The following is a 15,715-nucleotide window of genomic DNA, read 5'->3' as shown; positions in this document are numbered from 1 at the left end:
TATCTAAAACTGCAGCTTCTGGAAGAACCACTTGTTTTTGCCTGTCTTGTACCTCTCCTTGAACTTGACTTTGGCCTCGCGCCAGGCCTTGCATTTAAGAGCAGGGTCTCTGAAAACATCTTTGTTGACAACGGTCTTGTCCAAGGGGATATCCACAGAGTACCTTGTGGGCATGAGGTGATTGTAGTTATAAACTTTCACGAAAGACTTGATCTTTGACCTCCTGGCGATTTTCTTTTTGCCCATGGCAGCTGTCACTCTGCGGGGGTAGCAGTCAATTCCAGCCACCAAAGCATGGCTGTAGGGGTGGTCCGAGGGGCCACCATCAATGTTCTTCACGATGACGGCTTTGCATCCAGAGTAGCGCCCAGCCAGCACCAGCACCACTTTCCTGGGTTTCATAAACTCGCCCATTTCGGTAGCAATCACTGGACCCTATAGCAGAAGGAAGGAAGGAGGGGATCCCTTATATACATATTTTTTATTTTATTTTATTTTTATTTTTCCTTGTTTCTCCCCCCATCCCCCCCCCCCCCCATTGTCTGCTCTGTGTCCATTTGCTGTGTGTTCTTCTGTGTTGTATTCTTATTAGGCAGCTCTGGGAACCCATCCTGGGACCTTCCGGAGTGGGAGAGAGGAGATCATTCTCTTGCTTTACCTCAGCTCCCTAGTTCACTGCATCTCATATTGTCTCTTCTCTGTGTCTCTTTTTTTTTCCTTTTTGTTGCATCATCTTGCTGCATAAGCTGTCTGTGGGTGACACCACTCCTGGGTGGGCTGCACTCTTGCGTGGGGGCACTCCTTGCACGAGGGGTACCTTGTGTGGGGGCCACTCCTTGCATGCGGCAGCACTGCACGTGGGCCAGCAGGCCCTGGGTATCGAACCCTGGACCTCCCATATGGTAGGCAGAAGCTCTTATCAGTTGAGCCACATTCGCTTCCCCCTATATTTTTTATGTAACATTTACGTAATCTAAAGCTTATTTAAAAATAAAAAATTTTAATAACTAAAAAAAAACAAGGAGAAAAAAGAAAATATATAAATGAAACGATACTGTTAGTAAACTTTTGAAATTGGTGTTTTTCACTTACATAATTCTTTGGAGTTTGTTAACAGTTTGAGATTATTTATGAATTCCAAAAAGAGATGTAGATCATGTTTGTAAACTGGTCTGTTCTTCTGGGCATGATACCCTTTGATTACATTATGTTACGATCAGGGCTTTGATTTGACCACATCATTAGGGTGACTCACTTTGAGTCCCTGCGGCGGCTTGCTCGGTCGGTAGAGGTGGGGTCTGGCTGCGGACGAGGGGTCGGTCCAGCTCTGGACGAGGGGTCGGTCCCGCTTGGGACGAGGGGTCGGTCCCACCTGGGACGAGGGGTCGGTCCGGCAGCAGACGAGGGATCGGTCTCACAAGGGGTTGCGCGGTTCGGCTGACGGGGTCGCCCGGCGAAGCCGGCGATGAAGGGGTCGCCCGGAGAAGCAGGCGACGAACTGGGGACAAGGGAGGCCAGGCCCTTGTCGGGGGCTCTCAGGACTGGAGGGCGCACGGCAGAAGAACTACCGCGGAGACAAGGTAAACACGCAAGTCCACTTTACTGAGGGAGAGGCAACAGTTTTATAGGGACTGGGGAAGGCTGATTGGTCGAAGCCACGCCCTGTTCTGATTGGTTGCCGGCAAAAGGTCAGTGGGCGGTACTGGGCGGGGGAGGGGTGGTGGTTAGGGATTGGCTGTCGCTGTTGCTGGGGGAAGGGGCAGGGTTTCGGGATTGGTGGCTGCTGTTGCTGGGGTGGAGGGCAGACTTGAGTTTCCCGCCCACGCCTGGCTGTTGCTGCTGTCGGGGGAAGGGAAAAGGGCGGGCTGGATTTTTCCGCCCACACCTGGCTGTTGCTGCTGTCGGGGGAGGGGAAAAGGGCAGACTGGAATTTTCTGCCCTGCGCCTGCGCAGGGAGAAGGAAGAAGAAGGGTGCCGCCCCACAAGGCATCGGGTGGCGCCATCTGGGAGGAGGGGCGGCCGCGGAAGCATGGCTGCTGAGAAGGGGAGACCCGAGGGCACTCTGCGCCCATGCCGAGCTTCCTTCAGGGGTGGCGGTGGGCCCGACCAACCACCCTATTATGGGGGCAGCGGAATTAGGCCTACCGCGGCCGCTCCCCTGCCAGGCCAGCAAACCACACTTCAGCCGGAGGGGTGACCGCAAGTCCCCACTCCCTTTGTAGGATATTTAAACAGATACTCAATCAAGGAAACACAGAAGCAGATACAAGAGAAAAGAGGAAGGGAGCTCACAGATATGGAAGAGGATCCTGCAGCCCCGGAAAGAGAGATGAACTATTTACCTGATAGTTTACAGCTGACCTTGTGAAGAGAAAAAAACAACTGAGCATGGGAAGAAACCAGCTCTCCAGCCTACAGTGAGATAGGAAGAAGCTGGGTCCAGGGAACCTTAACAGGAAAGAGGAAGGCTGAAACCTTGCAGATATCAGCAGCCATATTGCTTCAACAGATGGCAACAGACTTGGGTGAGGAAGTACGTCTTATGGTACCTTGAGGTGGACTCTTTAAGGCCTTGTAACTGTAATCTTCTACCAAATAAATACCTTTTATAAAAGCCAACAGAGTTCTGGTACTTTGTATCAGCATCCCTTTGGCTGACTAATACAGGGTTCATCTAGGTTGTTGCATGTATCTTGAGGCTGTGTGGTTAAGTGTATATACATGTAGGATGATTATTTCTTCCTAGTGGATTGATCCATTCATCATTATGTAATATTCCTCTGTTCCTAATTATTTACTTTGCTCTGAAGTCTACTTTATCAGATATTAATCTAGCCATTCCTGCTTTAAAAAAATTGTTTGCATGGTATATTTTTCTACATCCTTTACTTTATCCTATTTATGTCATTGAACTTGAAATGACTTTCCTGTAAATGCCTTATAGTTGGGTCATTTTTTATCTACTCTGTCAACCTGTGTCTTTTTTGGGAGTACTTTGACCATTTATGCTTAATGTAATTATTGGTATGTTAGTGCTTAAACCTCTTAGCTTACCATTTGTTTCCTCTGGTTCTTTTTTCTCTGTTTCTTTTATTGCCTTTATATGGATTGCTTCAACCTTTTCCAGGATTCCATATTAATTTGCTCATAGCATTTTTGAGGGTGTCTCTTTTCCATGGTGGTTGCTCTGGGTATTATTATGCACATGTGTGTCTTATGGCAGTCTACCAGTATGAACATTTTATCACCTTGAGTGAAGTGTGGTAATCTGACTTCTTTTAGGTCCCTTGGTACCTACCCCAATGTAAAATACTGTTGAGAATGAGATGGTCTTAGAATTTTCAATCACTGAATATGATTTATAACTTATGTAGAAAAGGATAGTTTATTGTATGTACCTATATTTCTGCTTTTTTCATTGTTCCTTCTTTCTGATGTTCCAAGATCATTTTATCATTTCCTTTTTGTTTGAAGAACTTCCTTTAGCCAGTCTTTAAGGGTAGATCTGCTTGAGACAAACACTTTTAGTTTTCTGTCATCTAAGAATATATTTATTTCCCTTTTATTCCCGAAGGATAGTTTTACAGGATATACAGAACTCATGACTGACAGTTTTTTTTCTTACAGCACTTGAAAAATGTGGTGCAACTTCTTTCTGACCTCCATGGTTTCAGATAAGAAATCTGCTGTCATTCAAACTGGTATTCTCTCATAAGTAATACATTGTTTTCTCTGCTGCTTAACAGACTTTGTCTTTGTCTTTAGTTTTCAGAAGTTTAACTATGATGCATGTTGGAGTGGATTTCTTGGATTTCTTCCAGTTTGTTCTTTTTATTTTAGATTAAAAAAAAAAATTATTTCTCTCCTCTTCCCCCCCCCCCAGTTGTCTGCTCTCTGTGTCCATTTGCTCCATGTTCTTCTGTGTCCGCCTTTATTCTTGTCAGTGGCACCTGGAATCCATGCCTCTTTTTGCTGTGTCATCTTGCTGCATCAGCTCTCAGTGTGTGTGGCACCATTCCTGGGCAGGTTGCACTTTTTTTGCACTGGGCGGCCCTCCTTATGGGGTGCACTTCTTGCACATGGGGCTCCCCTATGTGGGGGACACCCCTGCGTGGCACGGCACTCCTTGAGCACATCAGTACTGCGCATGCACCAGCTCCACACAGATCAAGGAGACCCGGGGTTTGAACCGCTGACCTCCCATGTGGTAGGCGGATGCCCTATCCATTGGGCCAAGTCCGCTTCCCCCCACTCTATTTTTGACCCCACCCAGCAAGTTTTTAAATTATTGTATTTTTTCAGTTCTAAAATTTGATTTGGTTCTTTTTTGTGACTTCTTTCTTTGCCAAGGTTCTTTTTTTTTTTTCGTTTGTTCAAGATTATTTACAATTGTGAAATTTCATTATAATGGCTGCTTTAAAGTCCTTTTCATATAATTACATATTCTTCATCTTGTTTTTTTGCTCATTTGTCTTTTCTCATTCATGTTGCTATTTTTCTTGGTTTTGGTATGATGGGTGATTTTCTAATGTGTCTGGACACTTTGTTACATTAGCAGAACTAGGGTCCTATTTAAATCCTTTACTTAAATGTTCAGTCACCCTGTTTAGGTCTTGCAGACAGGACCTGACCTATTTTGTGGGCTCTGGTTTCCTTGATCAATCTGGTCCCTGCTGGTGCTGCCAGAGGGGGCAGAGGCATTTCTCCAGGCCAGGCCAAGGTGTGCCTCTTGGTGGGGAAGGGACTCTCAGGATGCACAGATGAAGAGGCTCCCCATTGGTGGGATGCTAGCTGCCCCGGTGTCCCTGGAGGTGAAGGTGAGTGTGGCTCAGGCCCACAGCTTTAAAGAGGTCGGCCTGGGTCTTTTTCCCCATGCCCCCTCCTCCTCCTGCCCAGTCTCTTTGGGTAGGTTGCACTAACTTCTTCCTAATGGTTTTAGGATACATTGATCTTTGCTAAATGATTAATTTCACTGGAATTGGACAACTGAAAAAACATGGATGCCCACAAAAGGATTCAGCTAAATTCTATGTGTCTCCAATGGAGGAACACACTCATGCCTGGGAAGTATTCTTTCCAAAAACTCAAACCTGAGTATGATCAAGTTTCTGAGTACCCATTCACTGAAAATCAAAGGACAGAAGAATGTGTTAAAATATACCACAGGGTTCTAGCCAGCAAGTTCCAGACACCAAACCTGATTCTTCAACAAAAACATTGAAAGAAAAAAGAAGACATGAAGAACCTACAGATTAAAACCTACTTAAATGACACACCAATCACAACATATGGCCTTTTTTTAGATCCCAATTCAAACAAATGGAAAAAACCATTATGAGAATATTAGGAATTTTCACACTGACTGCATATTTGAGAATATTATATTTTAAGGAGTGATAATGGTGTTTTGGTTATGCTACCTTTCTTTTAGAAATATATGCTGAAGTACTCATGGGGAAAATCTTGTAGTTTGGGATTTGCTTCAAAACATGGGAAGGTGGGAGTGGATGTAGCTTAAATGGCTAAGCACCTGCTTCCCAGGTACGAGGTCCCAGGTTTGATCCCTGACACCTCCTAAATGCAAGAACAAACAAATGGAAAAAAAAAACCAACTTTCTTAGGGGAACAGATGTAGTTCAGTGACTGAGCGCCTTCTTCCCATCTGTAAGGTCCTGGGCTCAATCCCTGGTACCTCCTAAAAAACAAAAAAAAAAAAACAGAAAACTAAACAAAAGAAAAAAAAAAAAAAAGGAAGGGAAAGAAGTGTTTGGGATTATGATGATTGGCTATGAGTTGATAATTGTAAACCTGGGTGACAGTACATAAGGGCTTAATATATTGTTTATTTTTGTATATGTTTGACATTTGCCAAAACAAAAACTTAAAGAAAAAATACCAATGCTCAGGACCATTCCCAGTGACTTGATATTTTAAAAATGCTCTCCTGACATATGAATTAATTTTTGCTGCATCACGATCTACCCCAACACTTTACAGCCACCATTTTGTCTGCATACGGCTCTGTGGTCTGTTGGTCTGTTCTTCTGGCCCCGGACGGCTTGGCTGGGCTGGGGGGTCTGGGATGGTTTACGCATATCTGTGGCACCACAGGTTGGTTGGGATGGTTGGGCCCCTCTTCCCATGTCCCCTCATCCTCTAGGAGGCTCTCCAGGATTTGTCCCCGTGATGGCAGAAGAAGGTCCAAGCAGCAAGCCCCGGTGAGCAGGTGCTCTTGCACTTCAGCCATGCGGTCACCTGGTCAATCACGCCCAGATGCAAGGGATAAAGACTCGACCTCTTGATGAGAGGAGCTGCCAAGTTACAATATAAGGGGATGGACATACAGGATAGGAACAATTTGTGGCCAATTTTTGCAGTTTCAGAGAAATAGACCCTCTTTCTGTGATACAAATTGCAACTATTTCTCAAGATTGTTTTTTTGTGTTTTGCCTTTGCATGCTGACATTTATAATTTTATGGTTTGAATTCAGCTGTCTTTTCTTTTTGATATCTGGGTTATTCAAGATTATTTTAAAAATTTAAGTTCAATATTATAAAAAAAATTCTAAGTTTTTTATGCTTTCCTTTTTTCTTCATTTACATGTTTGAGTCATTGATATTTGTGTGATATAAGGCATGAAATACAGTGTAGGTTAATTTGATTTGGTTTAAGGTATGAAATATGGGCCTGGTTAGTTGTTTCCAAATGACTCTCCAGCTGTTCTGTGATGGTTAGGCTATTGTGTCAAGTCAACCAGGTAATTATGCCCTGTTGTTTGGTCAAGCAAGCACTGGGCAAACTGTAATGCAAGGGCCTTGATGGACTTTAGTCATCATTGACTTTACTGCAGTGGTAAATCAAAGACAGATGGTTATAATGACATCAGTCAGGGAGATTGCCACCAGCAATGAGTGATGCTTAACCCAATCGGCTGAATGCCTTGAAAGGGGAAGTGATTCCAGCATTGAGAGAGAATTCCCAGCTCGTCTTTGGACAGCCAGCATCTCCCAGAACTCGTCAAGAACCTTCATTGGACTTTCATTGCAGCCCCTGGTTGCAGCCTGCCTGCAAAACCTAGACTTGTGCATCCCCATGGCTGCGTGAGAGACTCTTATAGAATCACATACTATTGACAGATATCTCTTGTTGATTCTGTTTCCCCAGAGAACCCTAACTGATACATGTTCCAACATCATTTTTTCTAAAATAAATTACCTTTTATTAATGGGGTTGAAATGCCACCTTTTAAAATGAAATTCAGCAAGATTATTTGAGAAGTTTATCTTTTTAAAAAGATTTAAACCTTTTATTTTGAAATACTTTCAAAATTACAGGACGATTACAAAAATAATACAGCACCCATCAGAGAACTGCACCCACAGACACCCAGACCCACAAATGTTAGCATTCGACCGCATTTGCGACATCATTCTATCTGCCCACTTAACAGTCCATTTTCTGAATGCTTGTGGTTGTTTACATTATGCTCCTTGAGCACATATTACTGTCATGCACATTTCCTGAGAATAGGGATATTCACTGATGTAGCCATCTTAAGTGGTTACCAAGTTCAAGACTTTAACATTTAAAGCTTACAGTCTATATTCCAATATTTTCATTGCCCCAGTAATTCCCTTTGAGTCTTTTCTCCTCCCTTATTAGATTCTACCTAGGATCATGTATTGCCTTTATCATTGTCTCTCTCCCTCTTTTTTTTTTATCACCATTTATTATTATTATTTTGGTGTAATACCTATTATTATTTTTACCATTTATTATTATTTTTTTGGTTTGGCATCTATTATTATTTTGGTCTAACACCATCTATCATTATTATTATTATTATTATTATTTTGGTTTAGCATCATTTATGATTATTTTTTGGTCATTGTCTCTTTAGTTGCTTGCTCTTCCTGTTTTACTTGTAGGAATATACATATACATACATACACACACACACAACATAAAATTTCCCATTTCCACCCCTCCCAGGTGTACCTGTTAGTGGGATTGATCACACTCACAATGTTTCAGTTGCAGCACCTTCTATTGCTAAGATGTCCCCATCTCCGCAAACAGAAGCCCTACGCCCATTTCACACTAACTCCCCAAATCCCTGATAAAGTGCCCCTTTTTAAATAAACTAAATTCCCACATATATTTGGGTTTATTCCTTGGTTTTCTCTCCGTTCCACTGACTTGTTTGTTCATGCATAGGTATGACGGTATTTTAAATACTTAAATATTTTGGATTTTTAGTTAGCATAATGTTTTCAGGGTTCATCCATGTTGTGGCATGTATCGGATCTTCATTATTTTTTTTTCATTTAAGAATTTATTGAAGTAGAGCATTCATACCTGAACATACAAAAACAATAAGTATATAGTGAAAGTTGTGAACTTACAAAGCAAACAGATCATGCAGGGCTCCCATGCCTCATCCCAGCAACACCTTTCATTGTTGTGAAACATTTGAGACAAATTACGAAAGAGCGTCACCAAAGTATTACTGCTAACTATAGTCCACATCTTACATTTGGTGTATTTTCTCCAACCCACCCTCTTATTATTTTTTTGTTCTAAACCATATATTTATGTAAAGTGTACAATCAACAGCATTTGGTATAATCATAGATTTGTGCATTCATCACTTGAATTAATATTAGAACATTTTAATCAAAAAAAAGAAAAAAACAACCAAAAAACCAAATCACTATCATACCCGTATATTAGCATTACTAATTACAAATCCTGTGATGTGCTTTCACCATTTCTATTCATTTCCAAACAACTGTTCTGCACAGATTAGGCCTCAGCTCTCCACTCCCTAAGCACCTTCCATTCCATGGCGACTTTATTCTTTTCCAGGGTTGAACAGTCATGTACGGATGGACGTTTTGTTGGTCCATCCATTTGTGGATGGACACTTGGGTTGTTTCCACCTTTTGGCTATCGGGAGGTGGCCTTTCATTTCTGGGGAGTAGAGGTAATGTAGAGGCTCTCCTTTTGTTAAAATGGAGTTGTATGTTTTATTCAATGAGAAAAGCAATGCACGGTCAATGTAAAAAGTCCAGACTACATAGAAGGGTATAAACTATGAAATGAAAATCTCCCAGAATCACATCAGAAACAACTAAGGACCAAGAGTTTAGATTTTACCCTTCCAGGATTTTTCTATGTACTTGTTAATATAATAGATTTCCCTCCTTGTGTAAGGAGCAAGACTCAGAATTCTCCTTCACGCATCTTGCACTCACTGACCCGCACTCTTCCAAGTTTTGTACCTTCGTCGTGTATCTTTGAACATCATGTGAAGGAATTCAGCACCTCTCCCGGCTGTCCTCTTTGTGGGTCTTCGCCCTTTACGGCATCTGTGGGGCTGACTCAAACCATACATTTTGCTCCCACAGCTGTAGTGTTTTGTTTACTGTTCCGTGTTTGAACATAGCATGTTGCTGGGCATTTGGCTGTTTCTAGTCTTGGACCGCCGTGGCTGAAGCTGCTCTGCTGGTCGTGTACAGGTTTGGGGGGCTAAGCTATCCCTTCTCTTAGGAGTGGATGGAATGGCAGGGCCTGCGGGAAGGGTGCCTTCAGCGGCAGTAGAGCGGCACCCTAGGCACAGCTCTCAACGTGCTTGGGCTGATTTTCACTCCTGCTGGCAAGGTCAGGACGTTCCACTGCTGACCTCTGTAGTTTCAACCACTGTTGATGTGTGGTCAGTGGCCCCTGACCGGTGGCACTTGCCCATGCCCTTCCCACCAGGGCAATTTCAAGCTCCCAGTGTGACATCACTGAACCTGCACTGGGCGAGAGATGTTAGCCGCCACCATGACACAGCATTTCCACTACCCCGATGCGGCGGATGCAGAGAGCTTTAAGACGAATACTTGCATACAGCAAAATAACCAGGGAGAGATGAGGTTGGAGTGTTTATTACCTTTGTTTTGAATAGTGTATTTATTGTGTTTATATAATTTAATTTTTAATAATGACTGCACTGAATCACTGACTTACAAAATTCCTGAAAATCTCACAACCACCTCCTGCAGCTCCTGCGTCTTTCATTCGCGTTTCCCTGATGAGCGGGGCTGAGTGCCTCCTCACATCGTCGCTGGCTGCGGAGACTTCTTTGGGACATTCCTGCTCCGTGATCACATTTTACTCGTCCTGGTTGTCTGTCACCTCCATTTCCTGAGGGCAGGGCTTTGTCCATCTCGTGCCCTGCTGTACAAGGCATAAGATTTGCAGATCCTAGCTGTTCAGAGAATACTGACCGAATGAAGGGCAGACGTGCTGACCTCTCTAGAGCGTCTTGGTTTTTTGTTTTTAAATATGGAACACTTCACAAATTTGCATGTCATCCTTGCGCAGGGGCCACACTAATCTTCTCTGTATCGTTCCAATTTTAGTATATGTGCTGCCAAAGCGAGCCCTTGGTTTTAATTCCACTACCATCAGGGTGGTGGTGAGTGGGGGGCTGGGCAGGGGCCACATTGTAGCTCCAGGTCAGGTTGGAAACTGCCCTCCCTTCCGAGGCCTGGCTTCTGGGGCTCACCCGGGAGCCAGCGGGTTTGCAGGGGTGGACCTTGGAGGAAACGCGCTCCTCGGGGCTTCTCAGGCCGTGGCCCAGGAAGCGGGGCCCACTCGGGCCTTCTAGGGTCATAGGCAGAGTGACCACGAGGTGGGAGAAGCTGGCAGCGCCCTCGCGAGGGGACGCATGACCAGCCTGTCCATTTAGTGACAGGCACAGAAAGAGCTAAATCAAGAGGAAGGCGGTGTCAGTGTGCCAGGCTGCCGTAACAAAACGCCCCAGACGGACTGCCTTAAAAATCTGAAATGTGCTGCTCACGGTTCTGGAGGCAGAGCTGGAATCAGGGTGTCGGGGGCCCTGCTCCCTGCAGGGAGTCTGTTCTGCGCCTCTGGAGGGACACGGGCGTGGTCTGAGGGCCCCTGGTGTCGCAGCTCCAACTCTGCCTCTGGCCCCAGTGTCCTCTCCTAAGAGGGCACCGGTTGTACGGGTCACGCCCAGCCCAGGCCAGCCCGGACTCAACTTAATGAATAACACCTTCAAATCCCCTATTTAGAAACAGATGCACATTCACAGCGCAGGGCCGGACTTGAGCAGTTCAATCTCTATTGACAGCGTGGGAGGAAGGACTATTTACCATGGCTATTTTTAACTTGGGTAAAGAGCAAGTGGAGAGGAAGAAGCTAGCGTCCAGCTGTCACTGATGTTCTACTTGCCTGAAGAAGGCAGGATGCAGGACAGGGACAAAACCCTGGCAAAGCTAAGACGAGAAGCTCCTTTTCCTCCAAGGCTGGAGGGAGGAGGCAAGGTGGAGGCTGTCGCTCCCCAAGGTCCCCCACCCGGAGTGCCCAGCAGGGAGGGCTCCCGGCTCTGCCTCTGCCCCGCTGCAGCCACCTGTGACCCTCGCTCGGGGCTGGTGCGTGTTTCCTGGGGCTGCTGGTTGGTTCAAGGGAAGAGAACTTCATTCTCTCATGGCACTGGAGTCCGAGTCCCAAGCCAGTTCAGCAGGCCGTGCCCTGGTGCTGGCTCCCCACGCAGGGGTGCCCACGTCCGGGGGGCCGGCTGCTCGGCCTGCTGTGCAGGGGCCATCTGCAAGGCCACGCCTTCCAGTTGCTCTGCTCTGTTGTCAGACAGGCTCCTCCTGCTTCCCTCGTGTGAAAATACATGCGGAGTACACTGAGGCCCGGCTGGACAGCCCGGGATGCCCTCCCCGTCTCAGGACGCTATCCTTACTGCACCTGTGCAGCCTGACTGCCCCAGGTGCCCTGCGTTCTCAGGTTCCAGGCAAGAGCATCTGGTACCTGTGGGCCATGCTGTGCCCACTGGTTTTTGAGAGTTGCAGGAAGTCCTGCAGTGTCAGGCGTGGGATTTGTGATTGCTCCATTCTCTTCTGCTTGGCTGGTGGAAGGTTCTGGACCGGCGCAAGCTGTGACTCTGGCAGGAGGTGCCAGCAGTCAGCTCACCATCGCGTCCTCTGTGGGGGGAAATCCTGGGCCAAGAGGTGAGCTTGGCGCCCCTCGCCGGGCTGCTGGAGGCACTCCCTGTGCGAGTGATCACCCCACGGCTCCTTGACACCCGGAGGTGCCACGCAGCAGCCGGCCATCGTCGGCTGCCGATTGTGCCAGATGCCTTCAGACGCTCACATGTTCCAGAACAAACACGGGTGTGCAGGGGCCCCCAGGGGATCGGGGAGGCAGGGGGGCAGCCTTGCAGCCTCACTCCAACCCCAGGAGAGGAAGGATGGACATGCTGGAGGCTGTAGGGCTGGGAGCACTAAGCTATGTAGGAAGGGCCCTTCTCCAGCGCCTGCGTTCCTTTCCCGGGAAGGCCTGCTCACCTCTGGTTCCCTCCACACACCCACGTGCTGACCAGCGATGCAGACGCCAGCCTCCGAGTCGGGGGACAGCCGCCAACTTCGGTACCTAGGCTCGTTGAGAAGAGGCCTCTGGGAGGTTGGCAGCGTTTCATGACGCCCACAGAACCAACAAGGAGGAAGCCGTGGAGGCGTAGGCGTACCCGGGGAGGAGGTGGGGGGCCCTCACCAGGCGGGGGCCCCACACCAGGCGGGGCTGTTCAGGGCCGCCCCTGGCCACTCCCACTGGGCGTCCCTCTCTAGAGGCCTTGGTTTTGGGGAGTTTTATCAGCCAGACGCACCGGTCCTGGGGCCCTCAGGGCCTGCTGGTCCTCACAGGGGCCTGAGTACGCCCCCCCCTCCCCAACGTGTGCCCACCCAGGGCCCCTCCCGCTCTCCCCCTGCCGGGATCTGGGGCCAGGGTTTGGCGATTAGATCCCTGGCCGAGAGGCGCGCCCCAACCCCTCCGCTACCAGACAGACTGCTGTGGTTGGGACGGGGCGAGTGACCTCGGCGGGGGGCGAGTGACGCCGCGGGCAGGCTGGGTGCTGCCGGCAGCCCGCGCGCTCGGGCTTCGGGATCCGGTTTGCAGGGTCTTCGCCTGGACAGGGTCGGGGTCGGGGTCGGGGTCGGGGTCGGGGTCGGGGTCGGGGGTCGGGGCCGGAGCCGTGCAGACGGGCCGAGGGACGAGACACGGCAAGCCCTGGAATTCCGCGCCGCGCCGCGGACACCCGGCCCCCGAGCGCCCCGGCCCGCTCCCCACGAGGGTGGCGGCCCCCCAGCCAGGGCCGCACTCGGAGCGCCCCGCCCGCTCCCCACGAGGGTGGCGGCCCCGCGGGGCCTCCTGCCGCCCCGGGACCCGGTCCTCCGCTCTCGGTGGGCGCGTCCACACGGCCCCTTGCCGGCCCGCTGGGGACAGGTCCGTGGGACCCCGGCCCTGGAAGAGCCGCCCGGCCAGGCGGGGGTTCATGGGACCCGGGAGCCGGGGGGGAAGCAGCGCCCTGGTCGGGCCGGGCGGCGGCGGCTCCCCTGGGCGCCGTTCCGCGTCCTGAGCCCCTCCGGGTCCGGCCCCCGCCCTGAAGCCCTGGGGTCCGCCACCCCGCTTCCGCCTCGGGCGCTCTCTAGGACCCTGCGGCGCGGGGTGCGCGGGCCCGGGTGTGGGCGGGGTCCCGCCATTGTGACGTCACGCCGGGGCGGGGCCTCCCCGGGCGCTGCGGCCTTGGGGGCGCACGGGCGCACGGACGGACGGACGGACGGACTGACGGACAGAGGGGCCGGTGAGGGAGCCGCGGGCGGGAAGGAACTCGGGGCGCCTCGTTCGCGGAGCCCGCCGTCCGGGTCGGGTTCCGGGACGGGGCTGTGCGTGAGCCCGCGCCGCGCGCCCCCGCGCCCCGCACCGCGCGCCCCCGCGCCGCGCACCCCCGCGCTCCCGCGCCCCCGCGCCGCGCGCGCTTCTGTGGGAAGGACGCGGAGGCACAGGGTCCCACCCCAGGCGGTGTCCTGCCCGCTAGGGGTCCCGTCCCCAGGAAGGGGGTCCCGTCCCCAGGAAGGGGGTCTCGCTCTAGGAAGGGTCCCAGGAGGGGCGTGCCCACCTGGGGGGGGGCTCCCGCCCCGGGGGCGCACGGCGCGCTCCGGCCCGCGCTCCCCGATGGCTCCTGTGCGCAGGGCGCGCGGGCCGGCCTCCGCCGCCTGACCGCTGCTGGCCTTTTCCTCGCGGCAGGCCCGACGGCGGAGGACGCGGCCATGTGGACGTGAGCACCGGGGGAGGCGCAGCTGCCGGGGCTGCGCGGAGGGCGCGGCTGCCGAGGATGGACGCGCAGGGCTTGGACTGGCTGCTGGTGCCCCTTCAGCAGCTGGTGTCCTGGGGCGCGGCCGGGGCCATGGTCTTCGGGGGCGTCGTGCCCTACATCCCGCAGTACAGGGACATCCGCAGGACGCAGAACGCCGACGGCTTCTCCACCTACGTGTGCCTGGTGCTGCTCGTGGCCAACATCCTGCGCATCCTCTTCTGGTGAGCCGGCGCCCGGGGAGGTGGCCTGGCGGTCGGGGCTTCTGGCCGAGGACCTGTTCTTGCTAAGAGGGAGCCCTGGCAGGTCCGACTCGTCCTTGCCCTGGGCAAGGCACGGCCGGTCAGTGGATGGAACTTCCCAGGGAAAGCGGTGACAGCTAAGCTCCATGTCCTTCCCAGTTCTGCGTCCTCACTCTGCCCTGGCACCTTCCAGGGCCCGACCAGGGACTGCGGTGTCCAGGGAGGAAGGAATGACAGGAAGAGAAGGCAGGAGCCCTGGGATGGCCGAGGGGACAGCTTTGCCCCCGTGAGGGTGCCAGCCTTTCAGCCGCCCCACCGGCGTTGTTCTGGGAGTGTCGTGTTTGTGCAAGGTTGTTTTTAGAAATAGGAAGTCAGCTTTTTGGATAACCCTTAAGATGGGACTTTTCTCTTGCTCTCTCTCAACTTCCTTTTTATTATCACTTGTATCCTGTTGAGGAAACTGAATTGACTTTTAATAGTAGCTGAAACCAGACATAAGTGGGAGGATGAATTTTCAGAGGAAAATGAAGAGGTCACAGCTGCATTTCAAGGCCAGAGAAGTCTGGTCTTGTCCTTTCTCCTGGCTGGTCCAGGCATGGTGCCCTCTGGGTGCAATCTGTTGGGAGGCTGGTGGGGCAGCCGGCTGGGATGTCCAGGGCTCCAGCCTTCTGATCACGTTCTCTTGAGTTTTGGGTCCCTTTTTGGGTAAATATGTGTTTGGTTTTGCACTCTTTAACTTTTAGAGGTATACTTTACCTGGAATAAAATGTGCTTGTTTTACGTGTACAGCTGGATGAGTTTTGACAAATCCACCCGCCCTGCAGCACCACCAAGCCTGGAGCCTGCAGTGCCCCGAGCCCAGCAGCCTCCCACTGCTCAGCCCGGCCGGCCGCCTCTCGTGGCCTCGGTGGCTTGGGTTAGCTCTGCTTGTGTGTGGTGCTCTTCGGGGTTCTTCTGGCACCTTCTCAGTGTTGCAGGTTTGTTTAGCACGAGTTGGAGACACTTCGTGGTGCAGGTTCCTCCTCTCCCTCTTGGCTGAGCAGGGAAGGGTGGCAGGCCCCCGAGGGCCCCGATCCAAAGTGGCCTCGATTCAGCCTGAGGTAGAAGAGTGTCCCTGGTAATTGTTTGCTCGGGGCTCACGGGAAGGGATGGGGTGCACTTCCCACCACTGGGAAGTGGGGTGTCCAGTACCTGGCATGGCAGCCCAGCCCAGGCTCTCATTTGTAGGTTGGGAAGGAGCGCTGTTTTTTATCTTTAGAATTGCAAGCTACGTTTTCTCCCAAACAAGGAGGAGAACTGCCTAAA

At 50.7% G+C, this 15,715-nt stretch overlaps 2 protein-coding genes and 1 non-coding gene across 7 annotated transcripts in view; 1 reads left to right on the top strand and 2 right to left on the bottom strand.

Moving 5' to 3' along the window:
* LOC101411290 (large ribosomal subunit protein eL27-like) lies at positions 1-453 on the bottom strand. Its single transcript, XM_058277239.1, has one exon. The coding sequence runs from the start codon at positions 412-414 to the stop codon at positions 4-6; it is 411 nt and encodes a 136-aa protein (XP_058133222.1). The 5' UTR covers positions 415-453; the 3' UTR covers positions 1-3.
* Positions 454-10,327: 9,874 nt separating this feature from the next.
* Positions 10,328-10,434, bottom strand: LOC111763692 (U6 spliceosomal RNA). Its single transcript, XR_002796515.1, has one exon. It is a non-coding gene; the product is annotated as a U6 spliceosomal RNA (small nuclear RNA).
* A 2,229-nt stretch (positions 10,435-12,663) lies between these two features.
* The window catches only part of SLC66A2 (solute carrier family 66 member 2), a 59,487-nt gene continuing 56,435 nt past the window's right edge, over positions 12,664-15,715 (top strand). For 2 of the 5 annotated variants that reach the window (XM_058277934.2, XM_058277930.2), the window contains exons 1-2: positions 13,558-13,658; positions 14,102-14,392. In XM_058277934.2, the coding sequence (XP_058133917.1) occupies positions 14,190-14,392 (203 nt within the window). In that variant the 5' untranslated portion in view covers positions 13,558-13,658; positions 14,102-14,189. Of the gene's footprint in view, positions 12,729-12,967; positions 12,992-13,557; positions 13,741-14,101; positions 14,393-15,715 lie in introns of those variants that run through there. The other 3 variants (XM_058277933.2, XM_058277932.2, XM_058277931.2) reach the window with 3 other exon arrangements.

Source organism: Dasypus novemcinctus, chromosome 16, assembly GCF_030445035.2.
Source record: "Dasypus novemcinctus isolate mDasNov1 chromosome 16, mDasNov1.1.hap2, whole genome shotgun sequence".
Lineage (NCBI taxonomy): Eukaryota > Metazoa > Chordata > Mammalia > Cingulata > Dasypodidae > Dasypus > Dasypus novemcinctus.
The sequence above is the reverse complement of the archived record's forward strand: the minus strand, read 5'-3'. Positions and strand labels throughout refer to the sequence as shown.

Bases quoted from the DNA above. Each gene is read 5' to 3' on its own strand.
- LOC101411290 (XM_058277239.1), bottom strand. From the start codon at position 414: ATGGGCGAGTTTATGAAACCCAGGAAAGTGGTGCTGGTGCTGGCTGGG.